At 33.2% G+C, this 23,316-nt stretch overlaps 3 protein-coding genes across 3 annotated transcripts; 2 read left to right on the top strand and 1 right to left on the bottom strand.

Annotated features, from left to right (window-relative positions):
- Positions 1-2,370: 2,370 nt before the first annotated feature.
- Positions 2,371-7,264, top strand: LOC145560351 (mitochondrial phosphate carrier protein 1, mitochondrial-like). The gene is made up of 6 exons (XM_081621603.1): positions 2,371-2,807; positions 3,523-3,872; positions 3,970-4,013; positions 4,802-5,016; positions 5,095-5,219; positions 6,534-7,264. Exons 1-6 carry the CDS (start codon positions 2,652-2,654, stop codon positions 6,586-6,588), a joined length of 945 nt encoding a protein of 314 aa, XP_081477729.1. The 5' UTR covers positions 2,371-2,651; the 3' UTR covers positions 6,589-7,264.
- A 2,154-nt stretch (positions 7,265-9,418) lies between these two features.
- LOC145558999 (calcium-dependent protein kinase 26-like) lies at positions 9,419-15,498 on the top strand. Its single transcript, XM_081620384.1, has 9 exons — positions 9,419-9,707; positions 9,958-10,851; positions 11,292-11,435; positions 11,556-11,708; positions 11,817-11,932; positions 12,752-12,919; positions 13,721-13,945; positions 14,144-14,286; positions 15,034-15,498. The coding sequence occupies exons 2-8, from the start codon at positions 10,047-10,049 to the stop codon at positions 14,237-14,239; spliced, it is 1,707 nt and encodes a 568-aa protein (XP_081476510.1). The 5' UTR covers positions 9,419-9,707; positions 9,958-10,046; the 3' UTR covers positions 14,240-14,286; positions 15,034-15,498.
- A 1,791-nt stretch (positions 15,499-17,289) lies between these two features.
- LOC145558998 (uncharacterized) lies at positions 17,290-19,473 on the bottom strand. The gene is made up of 4 exons (XM_081620383.1): positions 19,200-19,473; positions 17,959-18,602; positions 17,660-17,860; positions 17,290-17,563 (listed from the first exon to the last, which is right to left on the bottom strand). Exons 1-4 carry the CDS (start codon positions 19,453-19,455, stop codon positions 17,525-17,527), a joined length of 1,140 nt encoding a protein of 379 aa, XP_081476509.1. The 5' UTR covers positions 19,456-19,473; the 3' UTR covers positions 17,290-17,524.
- Positions 19,474-23,316: the final 3,843 nt, after the last annotated feature.

Below are 23,316 nucleotides of genomic sequence, written 5' to 3'. Positions count from 1 at the left end.
AATTGGTGTACTTATTTAATATATATTGTATTAAAATGCGTTAGTTTAGGTTCTTACTATGTCACAATATAATACAAGTATTGTTAGTTTCCGAATTAGTATTATAACAAACATTTTTTTTGTTTGAAGACTTATTATAACAAACATTAGTTACTCATTTATATGAGTACCATTTTTTGATCTAGTTAAATACTATGTACTTCCTCCGTTCTTTTTACTTGACCCGCTTTGACTTTTACATTATTCACCACCCCTCCTTTGACCGTGTTTTGTGAATAATATGTAAGGAAAAACATATTTATGTTGGATCATTTTGAATTCGTTTTAATAAGTATTATCATAATGTATAACTTTTATATTTTTTGATTATGGAGAATTAAAGTTATTGATCGTTAAAGTTTTGCATTAGCAAGCGTGATAAAAGAAACAGGTCAAGTAAAAAAAAACAGAGGAAGTAAGTCTTATTTCTTAATCTAGTTACTCAATTTTTTTTTATTTTTTTTTTCTATTTATTGGTTTTTTTTTCTCCAAATAATACAAATTTTGTTTTATTATCGAATTAATTAACATTTTCTGGATTTTTTATTTTTATTTTTACTTTTATCTTTTAATTCTGCTCCGTCTTAGCCACCACAATTTTATGATTTCATTATAACTTTATATGACGGAGTAATAATTTATCTAATACGACAATCTTATACAAACCGTACTGATTTCACAAGGAATTATTTTATCCAATTATGAAAAAAAAAAATCTCTTATGACTCTTAGGGCATGTTCACATTTACTGAACTGAACTGAATTGATTGGAGCTGAACTGAAATGAAATAAATATTTTATGAGAGAGGGAAATTAAGAGCCGAACTAAACTTATTGGAGCTAAACTGAACTGAAATTAAGTAAATGTGAACAAACGCTTAGTAAATTATACTCCCTCCGTTTTTAAATACTTGCTTCATTTCTATTTTTTGCACTATTCATTTATCCTACTTTGACTAATGTTTGTGATTTATATATAAGAAAAAATATAGCTGTGTGGGTACTTGTTGGAATCATCTCAATGAATAGATTATTAATTTTCAATTGTTAGAAGTTATACTTATTGATATTTAAAGATATTAGTGATTAAAAATTAGCATCGACATGCGTGTCCAAGAGAAATGGAGCAAGTATTTAAAAATGGAGGGAGTACAATTTAAATGTTTATCTCTTTTTTTATAATTCCTACATCATTAAAAAAAAAAAAAAAAAAAAAAAAAAAAAAAAGGTCAGAGTTGGTGCTTTCTAGATATAACTATTTTTCCATTTACTTTTAAACAAGTACCATCAATCCATCACTAGACGATTCTTAGTTACTCCACTAAAAGTCTTTCTAATTGCTTCTTATTTAGAAAGAAAACATTATTTGTGTCAAAAAAAAAAAAAAAAAAAAAAAAAACATTATTGCTTGAGCCCAAGTATTTTCAAGGACATTCTCCTTCTTCTTCAATAAAACAATAATTAAGAATTCCTAAGTTTAACTATGAATACCCTCCCAGGCCCAAGACCCCTAAAACATTGGGCCATTTGGTCTACGCGGAGACTTATACATTGGGCTGGGCTTACATTTGAGATAGATGACCTAGTCCAATTGTCTAAAATACTTCTATATATTTTCTTTTATTTGTCTTATTTAGAATCTTGATATATTTCAATTTTCAATGCAAATAATGTCTAATAACTTATGGGAAAATAAATACGAATTACTTCAAAGTAGTCACCCAATCTTGTTTTAGACACGGTGGGTTTAGTATTACTTGAATCAAATATTAATACTACCTCGGCTAATTATTATGTGCAATGTTAGGGTATTATTGGTAAAATATACATACCTAGATATATTGTTATCACTCCGTACTTTGTAATGCTACATTAGAAGACATGCAAGATTCTAAATGAGATAATTAAAAAGAAATAGAGGGAGTACCTCTATGCTCTATCACTGTATATGTGTTACGGAGTAACTCATAAATTAATTTTACTTTTTGAAAAAAAATGACGGCAACAAATCTATTCTTTTTAATGCAAATGTGTTATGACAAATTTTTGGCACCAACTCTTAAATTTATAGACAGAATTGATTATCAATTTTCCTTAATTCACATCTTGCATTTGTGATACAAATATAAGTTGTGGATTAAAAGAGCCACAAATGAATTGTCATTTACTCAAATTCCAATTATACATCATACACATAATTTTAACTCATAATAATCAATCTAATCGACTACCCAAGCAATCGAATCGATCATAAATAAAAGTGTGAAACCTATTCAATTCCCTTTCCACCAAAAAGGTCATATTTTTATTTTCCACTTAGCTCTAAACCGTATATTACAACATGTAACGTGGAAGAATCACAAACGATAAACAAAACACGAACAAACTTCACAAATACGTACTACATGTTTTTCAGCCATTCTAACGATCCTATTCTTCCAAATTTTCCTCTGTCAAATCTCTGACGTTAACAAAACAAACCCACTTTTCCCCCTTTTTTGATCTCCCAAGAATCCTGGATTTCGTTTTGTCAATAGAATAATTTTTTTCAAACGAAAGAGGATTCCTGGGGTTTTTTCCCAGAAATCAGAACAAATCTGAAACTTAGAAAGATGAACGTTTTAGAGAAAATGAAAGGGGTTGAAGGCAGATTTTGCGAGGAATTTTCACCTGGGTATTATGGTCTTTGCACCATTGGTGGAATGCTTAGTGCTGGAACTACCCATTTGGCCATTACTCCTCTTGATGTTCTTAAAGTTAATATGCAAGTCAGTTTTCTTCCCTAAAACCCTTCTTAAACCCTTCTTTAATTTCGCATTTTATTAGATTTTTTGTTTGTTAATTTTCTCAGCTAATATCTGGTTTTAGCCTGTACTTGTAAATTTCATGCTTATTTTTATGTTTGTTTGAATTTGGTGTGTTGACCTTAATTGGTTTGAAACATGTTTGTTATGCAATTACAGATTTTTAAATGATTAATGTGAGTGATTTTTGATGGTCTATGTAGATTTAGTGGCTAATTAGAACATATATACTGATATACCGCTCATTTTTGCTAAAATTGTTGGATTTGCCTTTGTTAAATTGGTATCATTTGAAAAAGGGATTAGCAGTTCTCCTTAATTACTGTAATTTTTACACTAATTGTAAGAGCCAGCGATTCTGGTCAATGGGTTGATCGGGTTTGGTTTCTGATCGATTTGAGGTGACACCAAAGATATGTCAAACCAAAGTAAACCTAGTAAAATATCAAATTATGATAAATGACTAACTAACTTTGGATTATTTGGGTTTGGTTTTCTGTGTAACGGTGTAACCTTAGTTGGGTCAGAGATTGCCAGCACTAAATACTCAAGCTTTCTACATAATAGGTGCCATTTTACTGTGGATTCTTTGTCAAAATAACCTAAATTTGGTTCAAATTGGTAATAGTATTAATGTGTGTGAAGTTTATTTCTAATTATAACTTGTTTGAACTAGTAGGTGAATCCCATTAAATATAATGGCATTTCATCAGGTTTCTCAACTCTATGGAGTGAACATGGTGCTTCTGGCCTTTGGAGAGGTTGGTCAGGGAAGTTTTTCGGATATGGGATTCAAGGCGGCTGCAAGTTTGGTCTATATGAGTACTTTAAGAAGCTCTACTCTGATGTATTAGTAGGTCAAAACAGGAGCATGATATTCTTTTTGAGTGGCGCATCTGCTCAAGTATTTGCTGATGTAGCTCTCTGCCCTTTTGAATCAATTAAAGTCCGTGTGCAAACACAAACAAATTTTGCTAAGGGTTTAGTGGATGGATTTCCTAAAGTGTACAGAGCTGAAGGCTTGTCGGGGTAGTTGTCTCAAGCTTAAGCTTGTTCTTTTGCATTACATAAGAGTATGTGTTCTTTCTAAATAACAAAATGACTAATCTTTGTTTTTCTAATGCAGATTTTACAAAGGACTTCTTCCGCTTTGGGGACGTAATCTTCCATGTAATGATGCCTAACTTGCATTTCTCAATTGATCAATTACCTGCTTTCTTATTTGTCAGTACTAGAAATTCTTTGTTAATCTGGTGGGTTGAATGCTGCAGTTGAGTATCTGTAATTTCCTTAAGGTTTCAGATATAGTGATGTGATTGGATTATGTCAAGCTAAAAACCAGATCTGTCGACAATGAACATACCCTAATTTTTTCAGCATTAGACACTGATTTCCAAGTTTCACTGATTTTCTATCTGTCCGACTCCAGTAATTGATAAAGTTGATTCTGTCTGCTTATTTGTTTCCTGCATTACGAAAATCATTGTCTGCATAGGGAATGATAGGTTCAATATGATAATAGTTGACATGATGATGATGTGTCTATGCTTGCATATTAAACGCATTATTGAGTATTTGGTGGCATATAAGGTTGAATTATGTTCATTGTTTATACGAATGTGGTAAGAAACTAAGAACTAAGAACTAAGAAGTTTAGCTGAGTGAAGGAAAGGGAGATTGAGTTATTGCATTTCTGTTCTTGTTGGATCATAAACTCTCTTTTTACTACATTCTTTTGTATTAGAGGATAAGCAAATGGACTCTGTGCTATATGTAAAACAAATGTTTTCTGCATAGGTAAAACCAATGGACTCTTGTATTATAGGTAAAATATTACGAGTACTATGGGGTAAAATGTACTCCTTAAGATTCTCAGTTTTAAGGTAAAGAGTCTGGTGTATTCTTAAGGATTAGGGGATCTCTTTTCTCATGGTCTCCTTATTCTGCCCCCTTCACAGTTTCCATGGTGATGTTTTCAACATTTGAGCATTCAGTTCACCATATATACCATGATATCCTTCAGCGAAGAAAGGAAGACTGCTCTAGAATCCAGCAGCTTGGTGTGACTTGCTTGGCTGGTTATGCAGCTGGAGCTGTTGGCACTTTGGTCTCAAATCCCGCTGATGTCATTGTTTCCTCTCTTTACAACAAAAAGGCTGACTCTGTGCTTCAGGTGGGGACAGTTTTTCAGATGAATCCATGCTAGTAGACATCTTATAAGTAAACTGAAATATTTTTTATTTCCTTTCAGGCTGTAAAAAAGATAGGGTTCCTGAATCTATTCACTAGGAGTCTGCGTGTTCGAATTGCACTGGTGGGGCCTGTAGTGACTATGCAGTGGTTCTTCTATGACTCTATTAAAATTCTGAGTGGACTGTAAGTTCAATCCTTGCTAAGTTTATTTGTAAAGTTTTATTGTCATGGGTGATTCTACAACAGCATTCCTCTATATATTCTGTATATATATATATATGCCAAAAATGTTTTTATATATAGCATTACATTAAGGTAATACTTGTATAATATATTGAGCTCTGATTATGACTAAGGTGACAAAGTGAGTCATTTGGTGGGAAGCTGTGACTTTTGAAAGTGAAATGATGAATGTGGGGGGAGACTCTCAAGTCTCAGTGCACATTATGTAATAAGCGGGAATTTATCAAGTATTCGAGTGATAACAGGGGGGGGGGGGGGGAATGCAAGATTACAATGAGTGTATAACAGTACAAGGCCCTATTAATGCTCTACTTAAAACTGATCCAGAGTAATCTTATAAGTGTATTGCTTTAGTTCTCTGCTGTGGCTTGAATGCCTTTATCCTTCAGCGACATGATGGTAGACGGCTAGAGAAATTAATCAATAAATTTGCACTCAGAAATTGGAATGTATGCAATGCACAATTGATAGATAACTTGGCAGTTAGCAGTCTTGGCTCTTTGAATTTGGAGTCTGAACAATGCCTCATTGAACTCACTTGGCCGTAGCCTAGGAGAGGAGCTGTATGTGTATATGGGCTATGCCTTCTGATTGTCCGGTTAAATAACCTCACCTTTAACAATAATGGCTGGCTAGCTGCCTGCCTCTTACATATCCTACTCTCTTGCAGTGAGTAGGGACACCTTGTTTTCATCTAACATTAAATGAGATGCAGGTCTTACATTGGGTGGTTGATGATTTCAAAGCATGTCTTCTAGCAAAACTTAAACCTTAAAATGCATGGTCCAAGTGCACATCTGCCCCATGTGGATCTTATGAACACATCTTATAAACACAGTTTCCTAGATCATAACATGCAAATTTTGATTGATATATGGGGTGGTTGGTTGAAATGATGGTAAAAACTGCTGGTTGGGCTCAATCATCGTTGTCTGTAGATTGGTGGAACCTTGATGGAAACTTTATTCAAAAACAAAAAAAGGCCAGCTGAGACTAAACACTACATGGTTTCACAATTTTTCTGGGATGGGAGTGGGAGGGTTTGATGACAGACATCTCACCCTCTCAGCACGATGAATGATCTACAAGTGCTACTCAATTTACGTTTTTGTTTGGCAATCCTGATCACTACTGTATATCTGATATAGTTTTGTTTCAAATTTTCATGATTCAGTGGCTTCTCGTTTCACATTATTCTTTTTAACCCTATTACTGACATGTTTGAACTTTCTATTATTCTCTGAACTTCTGAAGGCCTGCAAGTGGTGGACTCCCCAAGCGTCTTGAAGAGTCAATTTCTGCTGGTTAATGATATGCTTCCGGCAACCTCCTTTGGCATAGTTCTTCCTGACAAGAGTAGTTATAAATTCCCTCCACACATCAGTTTGTATCAGTTTGATCACGAATGATGGAACAGAGAAGAGAATATCTGTACAGGTTTATATCAGTGTACACTGCACGTATCTGGTTTTGCCGATAATAACTCAGTGACATATTACATGAACTTGCAGTGTTACTGCTTTTTACTCGTGATAAATTTTTTGTTGATAAAATATCATCACAAGGATAAATCATTAAAGCACGTTTAGGCTTGGATCTGACCTACCTATCTGGAGTACATAGCCAACCTATTCAGAATTCCCCTTGTAAACCCTTTCCTCCTCCCGGCGGTGAGATTCGATCCCGGAGTAGCTACCAAGTATGAATTTTATTTGTTGTTTTGTTTACTAGTACATCGTACATGAATTCACAAGGCATGTTGCCAGCATTCAGATCTGAGTGCACTAAATCTGTGGTTGTGACAGGGCAAGTTGCCCTTTTAATGGGACCATGTTGTTCAAAGTCATATTTGTATAGCATGAATGGAAAAAAAAAAAACATAATCATTCATGCATTCCCACCACATATGACATGTAGCTCAATGATCAACTCTGTGCCATACATTGTAAGTATTCTTTTATATTTGATACACAGATTTCAGTTTTAATCACTTGTTTTTTTAGCTATTTTATTTTCTTATTGGTTGACATGGCTGTATTTATTGTTCTTTTCTTGCTAAAATGGACCACAAATAGAGTAAATGATTACAAGATTGTATGATCACAGAAGAAGAGGGGTGGGGTAAGGGGTTGTGGTTGTTACAAGTACTCGTTAGAAAGTCTAACCGATTATAAATCAAATTTAATACGATTAAAAAGGAGGCCTTTTGAAAACTGTTTTATTGCGAAATAATACTATAGTATGAAAAAGTCTATACAATGGATTAATATTTTTGATGGGAAATTCTTATGATTATAAATACTTTAGAAAGAAGTTTTCATACAAGGGATGTTTTGTGTGGATTTAATTCATTAATAATTAAGATAAAAATCAATTATAACTTGTAACTTTATGCAATCATCATAAAATTAAAATCAAAGCTGTAATTTGGAATGAAAAAAAGCACTAGTACTAAAAAGCCTTAAAGGTGAAAATGAAAGGCCAAAATGAATAGGTAACCACTTGGGCAAGTGGACTAGCAATTATGTCAATCTCTTTCAGTCTTTCATCTTTTTCATACTAGCTAGTGTTGAAGTGTTCTAAATTTGGACTGGCCAACATTATCAAAACTTCACAAGTGAAAATTATGTATTTGACTTTTGATATTTCTTGATCAAACAAGCCTCAAAAAATTGGATTATTTCTTAGGTAAGAAAATATGACATTTTCTTCATTGAATATGAATCTATTCCTAATTTATTCATAATTAAATTGAGATGTGAAAGAAATTTTGCTTTTGCGATTAAGTCATTTTGATTAATATTATTATATGATTTGTATAAAGCCTCTATTTCATTTTGATTGATCCAATTCTTCTTCTTCTTCTTCTTCTTTTTTTTTTTTTTTTTTTTTTTTTTTTGTTAATTGAGTTTTCTTTATAGTGTTTACTCAATCCAACTATAAATTTCTCCCACCAATTTTATTTCTCACCAACTCAATCCAATTAAAAAATAAAAAGTTATAAAATTACAATAAGATAAACAAAAAAGAATAAAAAGAGTAGTAATTCAATACCCCTTGGCCTATGCCACAGTGATTGCCACACATTGTTATTACGGAGTATTATAAGACTTATTACATTTTAAGGTCTTTGTTTATATGCTAATATTTGCTTTTAAGAATATGAAAGCGATTTGCTAACAATAACTTTTACTTTTCAAATAACATTAATTTGGAAACTTATGAAAAATATAACACTCCATCTTTTTTATTTTTCTATAAAATTTTCATTTATGTTTAGTATTTTTTCGTTGAATCATTGTGCATTTTCTTTACTCCATATAGACCGTATTACCCTATTGGTAAAATAAGTTTCTTTTTCTCTGTGAAAAAATTACTAATGACAATGATGTACACCATATTAGAGACAAGACAATATGAATTGTAGGAAGATTAAGTTCTAAGCAAGACTACTTAGACTAGATTGAGTGTAAAAAGATAAGGATTAGACTTCCTAAAACTTGGATTGACCAACACATGAACATAAATAGAGAATCGTTGACTGCAAATCAGCCACCATTACTTTTTTTTTTTTTTTTTTTTGAAATCCTAAAATTAGCAGCCTTCTTATTTTCTCTCTCCTAATTTCATTGGATACTGTTTTAACTGAGCCATGATAAAGAAAAGTCAAACACCACCTTTCATTCCTCCCCCCTTGTTTGGAGTTTGCCAGTATTGCCACCTTCCCCTTTCCTAGAAACCGCGTAATTCAGATTTTAGAGCTCTCAAAAATAAAATTAATTAATAAATTAAAATATTCCATCTTTTAATTATCTGATTGGTTAAGATTAAGTAATTTTTGCTGGATCAGATAATGAGATCTATGGGATAGGATATTAGGATCTACTAAAGAGCTGTTAAGCACTTTCTTCTTAGATCCTTCTTGCACCTTAATTACTTTATTATTTACTTCGCTAACGCGATAACAGTTAGCTTAGTTGGTTAAGTCTAGTCGATAAATTAAATTGAATCTTATTAGCATTATCGACTTTGTTAATATTTTATACACCAAGATTAAAGATATGTAATTATAAACATCCTATTAAAAGTAACACTTTTCATTTCATTTGCTTTTTTCTTGTTTACAGAAAAAAACAAAGAGACCCACCTCACAATTTTTTCAAAATTCAGGAAAAAGCAGAAATAAAAACGTAATAAAGGAACAACCTTGATTATTCCTTGATTAAAAATGGAAGATCTTTGACACCCTAATAATAAAATTTTCTTTTATTTTCCCCCCCCAATTTTTTTTTCTTTTGTTTATTCCTCAAGAACATGAGCTAGGAACTTACCTTGAAAGATCTTCCTTTTGCCCTTTTGTTGATCATCTTAATCAATAAATCTATTTCCTCTCTTTGATACTTTTATTGACTTCATCAAAAATTTTAGGTACTACCCTTTCTCCTTTCTTTCTTTCTCTCTCTTCAATTTATATTTTTGTTCATCTAGATCTAGTTTACATTTCTTGCAATTATTTGATTCATTTCTCATATGGGTTTGTGATTTTATTGTTTGTTTGTTGATTAATTTGTTTTAATTTTTGTGGGATTTCTTGGTTTTCATTTGTGGATTTATATGATGATTTTGATTGATTTTTAATGTTGTTTTTGTGTTTGTGTTTGTTTAATTTGTTGTTCAGTGCAATTAAAATTGATTGATTGAATGAGAAACTTTGATTTGGATTGTGAAAGAGTTGTTGAATTGGTTGGGTGGAATTGAGGTTGTTTCATGGGCAATACATGCCGGGGATCTTTTGGGGCAAAATTTCATCAGGGCGAGACTCAGCCCGAGGATCATTCTGTTGTAAATTCAAACTCGAACACGAATTCGAATACCACTAGCTCTAATACTACCAAGAGAAACGATTCTGATTATTCAGATTATTCACCTAATAGTTTGAGAAACCAGCAACTTGTTAATCAGGAATTTGCTCAAGATAATCCTAAGAAAGATCATAATTCTGTGGTTGTTGTTCCAATGGCTAAAGATAATAATACCGTAAGGAAGCAAAGTGATAATCAAGCTTATTATGTTTTGGGTCATAAGACCGCCAACATTCGTGATCTTTACACTCTTGGCCGTAAATTGGGGCAAGGGCAATTTGGGACCACGTATCTTTGTACCGAGATCTCCACGGGGATTGAATATGCTTGTAAATCGATATCGAAAAGGAAGTTGATATCCAAGGAGGATGTGGAAGATGTGAGAAGAGAGATTCAGATAATGCACCACCTGGCAGGTCACAAGAATATTGTGACCATAAAGGGTGCTTATGAAGATCCTTTATATGTGCACATTGTGATGGAACTTTGTTCTGGGGGCGAGTTGTTTGACCGCATCATTCAAAGGGGGCATTACAGTGAGAGAAAGGCTGCTGAATTGACTAAGATCATTGTCGGGGTTGTTGAAGCCTGCCATTCACTTGGGGTTATGCACAGAGATCTCAAGCCTGAGAATTTCTTGTTGGTGAATAAGGATGATGATTTCTCTCTCAAAGCTATCGACTTTGGGCTGTCTGTCTTCTTTAAACCAGGTATCCTATGTTTCTCTTTTGGTTTCTGTTATAAACATCAATGTTTGAGGAATTGAGTCTTCTGATGCGTATTGATTGTTTCTCTCAGTTAGCATATGCTTTATCACTGCCTGATAAGCATGAGCATATTTAATTTTTTAAAAGCATTTCATGTGAGCATAGGCATGGCTGAATGCCACTCGATTGTCATTTATTGAGATCCTGTGTTAGTAATTTCATGTAGTTGTGATGTCTGGTAATGAATTGATAGCATAACATATTTTAATATTTTTCCAATATAGTTTGTATAATCATTAAAAAAGTCTGGAGTTCTTATTTATTTTTCAGGTACATTTAACACTAATTATGCCTGCATGGATGATATCATGTAATGTTAGCAAAGCTGAAATTAGTCAGCATACAGTTTTCAAGGACTAATCAAAGGTGGCTGGCTATTGCAGGTCAGGTCTTTACAGATGTGGTTGGAAGTCCTTACTATGTCGCGCCTGAGGTTCTTTTGAAGAATTATGGCTTTGAGGCAGATGTTTGGACTGCTGGAGTTATTCTGTACATATTACTCAGTGGTGTGCCACCATTTTGGGCTGGTATGTAAGGGGTTTTATTTTTTTGTTTCTTTTTCAATTATTACTTTGTAGATATTGTGTGCATCTTTTCTTTCAGATGATATCATATTAATTTTTGTTTTTGTTTTTGTTGTTTCTCAGAAACTCAGCAGGGAATATTCGATGCAGTTCTGAAGGGTCATATTGATTTTGACTCAGATCCTTGGCCCCTAATTTCCGATAGTGCAAAGGATCTTATCAGAAAGATGCTGTGCTCAAACCCAAAAGAGCGTTTAACTGCTCACCAAGTTCTATGTGAGTTAGTACTTGCTCTTTGATAATCAGTTTACTTCATTGTTTGTGAAAGCTTTTTCTCGTTTATTATTTGGACACTATTTTTATTGAAATAGCTACCTTGTTTAGGTCATCCTTGGATTTGTGAAAGTGGGGTTGCACCAGATAGAGCATTGGACCCAGCTGTAATTTCTCGTCTCAAACACTTCTCTGCAATGAACAAGCTGAAGAAAATGGCTTTGCGGGTATGTATAATCTACAAATATGACTTTCCTTGTTTGTACAATTACAAATGATTTATAGTGCTATTAGATGTCATTATGGCTTATGTGATGATGTGAGGGATTGTGATACCCCTGTGTCTTACTTTATAAGGTATAATAAGTAAAGTAACTAAAACTACACGCTTTTTTTAAAATACATAGTGGCAGTAATATATTGATTGAGTTTGCACTATGGTCTTTCCATCAAGGTTCACTTCTTCACATTTATGATGTATCACAATGGAAGCACGGGACCATCGGCAGGTTTTGATTATCTCAGCTGGCTGTAATATGGGGATGATCTTCTAAAATTCTAAATGTATCTTTAGAGGGTTGGGAGGGTTGCAGGTGGCGTAAGTTAACTTGTTCAAGCTCTATTTACAAGTACATGCGTTTCTTTTTAACTCCTCTCTCTGCTTATGATTTTTGTATACTAATAGAAAGCACAATCACAACCTCACTTGATTATGAAGGGAAAACTAAAAGAATTCAATAGATTCTAGTCAAAAGAATCACTTTTTGGTGTGTTGCTTTATGTGTCACTAAGTTGTGATCATTTTACCTTTTTATGTATTTATTATTATTTGGCATGATTACTTCTTCTACTTTTCAAACTTCTCTTTTCCCTGTTATCTGCTTTTGGAAAAGGCTAAACTGCTTTTCATTTATGGTTTTCCATTTTGGACTCCCCCCGGGCTGATGTTCTGATTTCATTCACATAATCACATATTGTGAATGCTAGTTTCTAGATATAACATGGTGAAAATTCGCAAAATAATCTCTCATGTTAATTTTTGGCAGGTTATAGCTGAAAGTTTGTCAGAGGAAGAAATTGCTGGATTAAAAGAAATGTTTATGTCAATGGATACTGATAACAGTGGTGCAATTACATTTGAGGAGCTCAAAGCTGGTTTAAAAAGATATGGTTCAAACCTTAAAGACATAGAGATACGTGATCTGATGGAAGCGGTAATAATTTAGTTATTGTGAAGTTGGTATTTTTTATTCTCGCAACCACTCACCTATACTTGTATTCGCTAAACCTTCTTATTTGTTTGATATATTACCTTCCTTTTTTTGGGTTACTGCACTTAGTTAACATTAGTATGCCATGAATCTTATTGATTTAAGCTGTTTATTTCTTTTCAAATTTGGCAATGTACTTCTTATATCATTACAAGGCATGTGCATGTTGGTAACATTGTGCTAGTCAGCTAGCATACTTGCCTGAATTCTGATGACCTCTTTTTTGCTAGTTGTTACTTGACTGAAGAGACAAGTTGAAGTAGAAATAATATAGGTAAACATTGCTACTGTTGATAAATATGCTGTGTTGAAGAGTTAAGACTAAGGTCAAAACTCTTTGGTTACTTTGTGTGAGGCTGGTGTATTTAGCTTTTCTTTGGGCTCTCTCATGGGGTATCCCTTAAAATTAATTTTTTGGCTCCCATTGCATGTGCTTCTTACGTGAGATGTATGAATGTATCTAAATGAAGGTGCACCTTGCACGTCTTCCCAGCTTATTGCCCTTGTACATATAAATTTGATAGCCTACCTGACTGTATAAGTGTATAATCTGAAAAAAACTCCTTCCGTTTGATGATTGTCCAATATTTTTGTATGTATTATCGACAAAGTTATCATGAATTATCTCTTTTGTTTAACTTGAGATACGATGAAGAGATACAGCTTCTTATTTTCTTGTTTAAGCTTCTATTTCTTGTACATGCTAGTATGCTACATTCTTCTGAATCATGTTATATTGTGCAGGCTGATATTGATAATAGTGGTACAATTGACTATGGGGAATTTATAGCTGCTACTATTCATCTCAACAAGCTCGAGCGTGAGGAACATCTTGTTGCTGCCTTTCAGTACTTTGACAAGGATGGCAGTGGATCTATTACCATTGATGAGCTCCAACAAGCATGTCAAGAACAGGGCCTTAACGATCTTTACCTTGAAGATGTTATCAGAGAAGTTGATCAAAATAACGTAAGTCTTGTCACTCCTCACTCTCAGTCACATTTCTCTGCTTCACCTTTTGTAATCTTATCCGCATACTGTATTATTTTGTGCTGATTCTTTTTTATAATTTCTGAAATTTGGAATGGCAGGTCATTGGCCTCATGTTTTTACTTTCCATTCATATCTTTCTATACATCTCAGTATTGTGTTTGACATACATTTCAGGATGGCACAATTGATTATAGTGAATTTGTTGCGATGATGAGAAAAGGTGATGGTGGGATTGGAAGGAGAACCATGCGTATGAGCATGAGAGAATGAGAGATGCGCCTGGGTTTTACTAGACTTTCACTGTAGTTTTATTTAAGGTACTAGTTTTTCCTCTTCTCACAAAGTTATTTAGCTGATAAAACAGTGTAAGAGCAATTGGTGGATTCTGTGAAGTAGGAGTCTAAACGTGAAATTTGAAAGAATGGTGTATCATTGCTGCTGAAGGTTCTTATGTGTGCTAACAAAGAATGACAATCTAAAATCTTAGCCGTTGATCTTCATAATAATATTAAGTTGTCTTATATAAACTTGGAGGTTTTCCTGAGCAAAGGTGCTGTTGTTCTTTTTAAGAGCTGTTTCAACCTTATAAGCTAACATTCTTTCGACATTTTAAACAAACAATTTTGACCTTACTACGTAGCTTGCAGATTGGGTGCATGAAACTGTGGAATTTGTGTTATGCACATTTTTTTTATTTTTTTTGACGGGGATGTTCTGCACATTTAATGAAGTGAAAATAGGAAAGATCACGATATTCGTTGTATTACCTTGCAGAATGGCTTTCATGTCTTTATTAGTCTATAATCTCTACTGAACTGATTTTAGCTCTTACCAATTTTATGATTACATCTGAGTTTTGTTGATTTTTACCAATTAAAACTGATTGTTCATAATTTAAATTGATTTTTTACCAAGTGAGAAGTATAACTTGTTGTTTTCTGGTTTAAACTTACTTTATATTTGTAAAGAATGCCTTGAACTAGCTAACAGGCCCAACTAGCAGAAGTAGATGGTTTGATACTCTTCTTTCCAGTGTGATGCTGATAACATAGTGTGATTTACAGGTTTGTACAGCAATGGATGATAAAACCATGAGATGTAGGTTCTTCCTCCGGCTCAACAACTTCCTTTTGTGGGGTGTTTATTGTAAAGGTTGTGTGGTTAAGCACTATAGAGCAAAAGTTATAAACTCTGCAATGACTGGTCTGAAATGGATTCCAACTTACCATGTCTATAGATGATCTCTGTATGTTTGGAAGAACAAGGTTGATCTACTGTTGCTTCCGTTGCAAGCTTGGAAGTTCGTGCTCGTTCTGTACTTTTAACTTGTTGGATTGTACTTTAGAAAAATGATATTTATTCAAGCGGCTGTCAGTGTCATTTTAGAAGTGCTGTTGTATGTTGTTAAATGTTGAGATTTAAACCTTAGATCCCTTTGTATCATGAATGAAAAGAGGACCGTTGTTGAACTTCATTGAATTCTGAATTATTTTTTTGTTCTGTATCAAATTATCAATGTTGCTCCCTTTAATACAGCAGAGCTGTTATGCATTGCTATATATATATATATATATATATATATATATATATATGATGCTTACTCATCTTCTGGACTTATGGCCTGTGAATCGCAGATGAGTTAGTGATGGCTGCATAACTTTATACTCCACGTATTAGCCCTGAATAAACACGGCAACCCTTTTGTACTAATGTTTAACAAGAGCTACATTGTTACAGCAACCTTGCCCCATTGTCTTTAAATATTTTTTCGCCTTAGACATAGTTTGAGCCGGCCAATATAGGGTAAAGGAGCTACTTTGATTGTTATATTTTCATCTTAAAACATCTTAAAATAAGTGTGTCCCTGAGATACTTCTCACTGCTTGCATGTCTTGGATTATGTTGCTCTAAACAAGTGAATGGTGTTGTGATGCAGCTCGTTACATGAATACGCAACACCATTTGTCTCACTATGTTCAAGGTTTGAAGACGACCATGTACCTAAAATCCTACTCCTTAATATTGTGGAGTAAATAGATTGAACATTGCATGAGGCTGATCGTGGACGTGAAACTCTATGAGCAAATTAATTAAACTACTAAATGTATGTAATAGCCAAAAAAATCCGTGAGAGAAATATCTTGATTACCTGGATGTTCAACTCTAAAAAAATCTTAAAAAACATATCCGGAAGGGGTTAAGTCCACTCTCAAAGATGGGTCGATCATCCCTTCAGAATAAAGGGACTTGTACCTTATACACAACATAAAGTAAAGATACAATAGCTTCCAAAATTCAAGATTGCAAATTTGTATCGGGACTTGAAACTATTCATTCACGTATCAAACTTTAGCTAAACAATAGTAAGTGAATCAACCATATAAAATAGCAACAAAAGAAACAAATCAAAGTTGATCCTTACATAAATTAAATATTACATGAAACTCTATATTAAAAGTAAATGAATAAGATCCTTACATAACAATCATACTGAAATATATATAAAATCTGCTGTTATAATAAATTCATGGATCAAATGGAGATGAAACCTTCATGGACGATAAGAGCAAACACGAGTACGAGGAAGCCGATGGCAATACAGTTGCTGGAGGAGAAGGTTGTTTGAGAGTAGGCAGAAAATGTAATTGCTACCCCTACTAATCCTATTGCCAAAGCTTTCGCGCTTTGGTTCATCGTTTTAAATTTTTTTCGTGGTTGAATTTGATACGAAGTATGAGAATATTTTGTTGGTTGAGTAGCTGAATAAGAGATATAAGATGGAGAATGAGAGATTTGAGTTTTTATGTTTGAGATCATGTATTTGAAGTTTGAAGTTATTAAGTCAACGATACATGAGGATTGGCGGATCTGGCCTCGTTGACTAGTTGCATTAATGCACTCTTAACTCGACATAACTCGTCACTATTTTGATAAAATATTAGAGTTGCAGCTCTTTGAGCATCTAAAGTGACATAATAAGAGTATGTCCCAACAACCAAGAGAGACTTAAAGACGTGAGAGATAACAAGTATCTTATTTTATAGGGAGATTGATTAAATCATTCGTATCTAGTCATATTTCAGAGGTGACAATTAAGTTGTTCATACACAACTTTAGTTTATAAATTTTCTATCCGCACATTTTGGATTGCACGTACATATGAATCTTTTGCTAAGTCAAGGGCGGTATATAGTTGTAGTCCTTGTAGACATGGGTTAAGATTCGAATCTTCCTATTAAGATTCAGAATTTTTCATATTCCCAAAATCATAATATTGTATAAAAATACAGAGAATCAAAATTGCATAATGATCAGCATGCTAAGGGTAAAATTGCATACATTTTGATATATATTGGATAGTTCAAAAGCTAAGTACAGCCCCTGATGAGGCTATTTGTTGTTCAAAGGGGTTATAAATTGAGAATTTTGCATTATATAATACTATTAACAAAATAAGAGTGCTCTTTGACAAGCTTAAAAGAGCAGAATTGAAGCATATACTGTATAAAATTATATGCATATTACTAATATTACTAATAATGCAGTGTTGACCAATCAATTACTAGCTAACGTCTCATGCCCTATTGATATATCCTGCAAAAAAGAGTGAAACAATATATCTTAGCAGATTATCTTGGCAGAACAGCAATTTTGAATATTGCCTAAAATCGAGTTTTTATTCAGGCATACCTTTAACTTGCCATCAGTTGTGAAAATGCATCTTGATGAAATAGCAAATCCAGGATCTAGTAACCATCCTAACTCTCCACAAGTTTCGCCGTTCCCACTTTCCTTGAGTGAGCACCATAATTGCCGCGGTAACAGAATCAGTTCTTGCTCATTTCTGACTATTTTCTGTGTACTTATTCCTGTAAGTTCTTGCAAAGGTTTCTGCCAAATGAAAAGGAAAATTGGCGTTAAGCATACATGATGATGTACTTGGAAAAACATATAATGATCAGTTGATCAAACAACAAAACAGGATTCACATTCTGAGAAGTTTGGTAGCTAGCCACAGCATCCTGACTCTGCCAAACACCAGTAACATCAGAAGCATTCAAGGCAGGTGTAGAAGCGAATGCAGAATCACGTATAGAACAACCTCCTAGCTGATCTCCATTTCTGAACGGTCCATACCACAGCTCACAAAACACTTTTACTTTCTGCAGTTTCAACTTTGAGTCCTCCAAACGAAGTGTCTGAATCACCCTTACTCTAGACTCCTTATCGCGAGGGTCAATCAAACAGTGCTCCAACTCCAACACTCTATACACTTCATTCTCCAAAACTGACCAAAGGGCCACATAACAGCCGGTGTTCTGAAACGCAAAGGCTAAGATGCTACTGCTTTCTTCGCCTCCAATGATCCTCTCATCGCTGTTATATACTGTTGCTGCATCAGCCTCACAGCCTACTGTAGGAAGTAATTTTACAGACCTGTAAGAAAGGAGGAGTTTCTGTGGATCAGCTAATGTAGGGCATTGAGTTTGCCAATCGAAAACCTTAACCTCCCATTCCCTGTATGCTTCAGGTACTACTGATTCAGGAAGTTCAATGGGTTCCCCAGAAGTTGTGAAATCTGCTCCAAACCCATCCCACTCCCCTGAAACTTTGTCCGCGAATTCTGCCCAACCTTGAAACAAATTAACAACCTTGCTGCATCAGTTCTATTAATTCAGGTGATGTTAACAATAGGAATTTTGGGCACTACATATAATTCATAAGAGTTAATAAAAACATCAGTCTTAAAATCGAATAATTCCTAAGAAATGAGCTTGTATGCAACTATTACAGTGGATAAATGCCAATGTGAGGTCTTAGCGAATTTTAAATCTATTTCCGCCACAGACTTTAACCAACTAAGCTAGCTGACATCCATAACATAATATCCGTGTTATAGTACAGGGGTATTCTGGATTATAAGGGGAAATAAAGTGTGATATCTTGGAGATTAATTAGGCCTAGCTTAGGGAATATATTTAAGGAGTTGTGATATGGTTGTTTCTCCGCTCAACATCACATCAAAGTTCAAAAAAATAGCTAATTTTACTTATAAACTCTTCATTCCACACTCCAATATAAAATTCAACATATGAAGTATATAATTCATAATACAGCAAAATGAAAAAAAATCCAAAAGCAATTAATATCCCAACTTACTTAATTACATAAATAAATCAAATGATTACTTAATATCCAAGTAGTAGAACAGTAAAATAAAAGAACATACTGGAATTAGGAGAAGATGGACTAAAACTGCTACTTTGTTGTTGATCAATCTCAATTTGTGAAGGAATAATCTTAGCAACTGAACAAACAGTAATTTTACTGCTAGAAGGCAGGGGTAATTTTGAGGAAAGAGAAAGTGAATTAGGGATAAAAGGTAAAAGAGGGTAATTCTGAAGTATTGAGGAATTACTGTAGGATGGTATGAGAGTCCTCTTCTTCTGTGAGATTACTAAGTGATGAGCAGAAGAAGAGGCCATTTTTTCAAACACAAATTTATTTATTTATTATTTTGAAACCAAAAAAACACAAATTTTTAAATGGAAGGTCTTATCTTTTTAATGAAGTGTATTTATTATCTTGAGCAAAGAATACAAGGCTGTAGAGTTGAGTTGAGATGTGAGGATAGTTTGCAACTGTGAGTCCTGCAACTGTAAGTCAATTTCCCCCTTGGAGTGGAATATTCTTGCATATTGGCCACTATATTATGCCACTTTCCCTTTCCTTGGCCTTATTTGAAGAAGAAAATTAAAGTATTTCTCCCTTTGTTCCTTAGTAATCTTCTTATTTGTAATCTTGTCGTTATTTATAAGATAAAATTATTTTATAACATTAGTAGTTGTGTTATTGAGTAGTTTATCTATAATTAAAGTAAACCATGATTTCAAAAAAAAAATATTAAAGTAAAGCATTGACAAAAGTGTGCAGTTAGAAAATTCATTTTTTTTTGTGTATTTCTTTATTTATTTTAAAATAATACTTGTACTTCCTCCATATTTATGTCTTATTTCTTAGGATTATGCAAAATTGTTTGTTAAGTTGGAATTCATGTAAGGAATTGTACTACGTATATAAAATGAAATGTGATTGTATATTGATAATTTACATTTAAAATAATAATAATAATAATAAAGGGGGGTCAATATTGTTTCAAAAAAAAAAAAGGGGGGGGGGGGTCAATATTGTAAATGGCAAATTATGTAAAGTGTAAAATGTTAGTTAAGTGATTAAATAATACGGCGATGATTGATTTATTGAATGGTGAAGGCGTATACATAATTGGTTAATTACTACGTATAAAAATTGAAGTGGAGGTGTAGCCATGTAGGGCTTAGAGGGTACTGCCTTACTGGCCTGGTATAAACGCAATTGGCCCGAGTGAGTACTGACCCAGCTAAGCTACCACTGGAGGCCCAAGTCTTAATTAATGATGGACTGAAAATAGAAGTCTCACAAATAGGATGCTTGAAACGAGTAGATACATTGAACTATGTTATTGTATCTGCATGATTTACTCACTCCACCATACTCAATCATCTGTGATCCTGGGTTACACTTGTACTGTTGTACAACACTAATTCCGAAATGTTTTTGTAAATTTTTATGTGATGAATGGATCATATTTAAGGGTCTATTCTCATACGTTTATTTTCAGTTCAATTCAGCTCAGCTCAGCTCAGTTCAGTTCAGCTCCTAATTTCCTTCTCTTATAAAATTTTCATTTCAGTTCAGCTGATTTCAGTCTATTAGAAGTTTAGAACAGACCCTAAGTGGCAGGTCATTTGTTTTGGTCTTGAGCTGAATTTGAAGTCTATTGTTATCATACGAGCATTAATTATTAAAAAATAAAACACAAGTTTAATCACATAAAACTTTAATAAGGTCAAGCTATCAAGTTCAGTTCGATTAAACAGATAATATAAGAAATGTAACATCTTGATAAATAATTCCGAGAGATTGGAGTATGGGTTATCAATAATTTTTAGCTATCATGACCTAAACACTTGCCAATAAACAATTTTGAAAGATATCATTGTAATGGTAAAACAAAAGAGAAGGAACCACCACATTGTTTTGTACTCAAGTAATTATGGAAGGCTAATTAATGTTTGATTTGTAAGTTGCATGCATATGGTTTGGCTAAAGTCTTAATAGCCAGCAAACCCAGCATTGTTTTCGGCATATTTTCCATCTGTTTCTGTCGGTGCTGTATGGTAGGAACCATGTGATCTTAATTATTAATCAAATTGCTACTAATTATTATCACCTAAAGATTGATGTTATGTAATCATCATAATATTCCAATATAATTACTTCATGATCAATTAAAGAAATTAATATACTAAGGATACTACTTTAAGGGTTTGTTAAAAATAAGGATGTAAAAGTAGATAATACAGTAAATGCGTGATTTTTATCATTACCTTTTTTTGATACATATTTTGATCTTATATAATCGAGGTAAGTATGATTTACCCACTCATTAATTGTTAACCTTTTCTCAATTATTGGGTAGCATAAGAGGTAAGAAAGACACATCAAAGCAAATAAGATGTCTTAATTCTTGCAGTCAATGAACAATTAATCTTTGTATAAACTTGAAAACAACGGTTAGTCTGCAGCTTTTGTACTCTACACATAATCTTCGATAGGAATATAGAATCAGACATTTTGACAACTTGGATTTTTATGTCAGACCTCCCATATAAATATATAATTGCTTTAATTAGTATAATAATCATTGTTGTCTTTTGTTTATTATGGAGTAGGTAATTTAGCTTGTTCTTGATAAATCTTCTTGGCAAAATCTTAATCATTTATATTTCCGGTGTTTAGAGAGCTACAAGCCTACAAGGGCTAATAATGAAAATCGATTCCAACATCTCCTAAAACCGGGAAGAGAACTCTAACCACTTGAGCTATCCCTCACTCTCTCGTATAAGACGATCATACAATGACTTATAAAACGGATATTAATTAGATCCAAAAAAATTAGCCCGTACTACATATTACGAATTGCAATTAATTACTCTTCAATATAGATATTACTGTAGTAACAGTGACTTATTGAGAATTACGCCATTTGCGGTAAGAGTTGCTGCTTAACGCGTTTTAGAACAACTAATAATAGCACGTGTATTTGATTATTTTGCGTTATTGTTAACTTTGACTTTTCACGTCTTAGTTGCTTATAACTAGTGTCTTACATGTACACCACTTTGTATTTCCTTGATTCAAAAGAATTGTCTTCTGTCAACAATATAATACTTGTGTTAAAATTGAATCTTCTTAGTATTTGACCAAATTGTCAAAAGTTGTGGAAGGTCTCTTTTCATAGGATATTTGTTTAACTTTGTAATGTAGTAAATTACTCATCTAGTTAGTTGATGATCCATGCATTCATGAGGATTGAAAAAACAATACATTTATAAGAATTACAAAAATAACACGTATTTAATTGAAGCTTTTTGAATAATTATGAGTAAACACTTCATAATGCTTCATACGAAAGAAAGGTGTGTAACATCTTATACTCCGTAATTTTTAATGTGTATGCAATGTATGGTGCTTACTACGATTCTAATGTACATAACAGTAATGCCACGCAAACTTGTAAAAGAGCGAGCATATTAAGTCGGCAACATGTCCATTGCTCCCAAGGCCATGATGTAGTTTGCAAAACACCAGTGCAATATAGCACATAGGTATTATTCTTCTTTCTATGTGAAATGACTAAATGAGCATATTATTGCAACTTTAACATGCACCAACTTTGGTTACTATGCTCCATTTAAAAGCAACCTTTAACTTGCTATAGAAGTGTAAATATCTCTGTCATTTCCCCTTTTCTTCCCTAATAATAGAATCTTGATTTTTTTTTATTCGTACAATACAATAATACAGCTTCTACAAATAATGGAGAAGAATTAATATTGGCCTTTTTCGATTACCCATTCTTAAAGAAACAACAAAACATTGAAATATAATTACTTGTACATACATTTTTACAAATTACACTAAAATACCAAACAATTCTACCCAAAAAACAATACTTGTAAAAATAATGAACAAATAATAAAATTAACCAAATAATAACATGTAATATCAATCATATTAATCACTACTAATAATATTCTATATACCCTTCAAAATCCTACCTCCAAAACACCCACCATTTTCTGAATTCAATCTTCCTCTCATCCTTTTCATCTTGTTTGCACAGATCTCCACGCATACAACATTACATGAAAAAAATTACATCAATTATTCATTATAAAGAATTAATCTTGATTAGATTAATTAATCAAGCAATAATACTCTGTTTTTCATAATAATGATTT

The sequence above is a fragment of the Chenopodium album genome, chromosome 9, assembly GCF_948465745.1.
Source record: "Chenopodium album chromosome 9, dcCheAlbu1.1, whole genome shotgun sequence".
In the NCBI taxonomy this organism is placed as follows: Eukaryota; Viridiplantae; Streptophyta; class Magnoliopsida; order Caryophyllales; family Amaranthaceae; genus Chenopodium; species Chenopodium album.
This window is presented reverse-complemented; position numbering and strand designations above follow the sequence as displayed.

Bases quoted from the DNA above. Each gene is read 5' to 3' on its own strand.
- LOC145560351 (XM_081621603.1), top strand. From the start codon at position 2,652: ATGAACGTTTTAGAGAAAATGAAAGGGGTTGAAGGCAGATTTTGCGAG. The intron at 4,014-4,801 runs GTAATGATGCCT...CCCCCTTCACAG, and splicing joins TTGGGGACGTAATCTTCCAT to TTTCCATGGTGATGTTTTCA. The intron at 5,220-6,533 runs GTAAGTTCAATC...GAACTTCTGAAG, and splicing joins ATTAAAATTCTGAGTGGACT to GCCTGCAAGTGGTGGACTCC.
- LOC145558999 (XM_081620384.1), top strand. From the start codon at position 10,047: ATGGGCAATACATGCCGGGGATCTTTTGGGGCAAAATTTCATCAGGGC. The intron at 11,933-12,751 runs GTATGTATAATC...AATTTTTGGCAG, and splicing joins TGAAGAAAATGGCTTTGCGG to GTTATAGCTGAAAGTTTGTC. The intron at 13,946-14,143 runs GTAAGTCTTGTC...CATACATTTCAG, and splicing joins GAGAAGTTGATCAAAATAAC to GATGGCACAATTGATTATAG.
- LOC145558998 (XM_081620383.1), bottom strand. From the start codon at position 19,455: ATGGCCTCTTCTTCTGCTCATCACTTAGTAATCTCACAGAAGAAGAGG. The intron at 18,603-19,199 runs GTATGTTCTTTT...ATTTGTTTCAAG, and splicing joins TCCATCTTCTCCTAATTCCA to GTTGGGCAGAATTCGCGGAC. The intron at 17,861-17,958 runs GTGAATCCTGTT...TTCATTTGGCAG, and splicing joins GCTACCAAACTTCTCAGAAT to AAACCTTTGCAAGAACTTAC.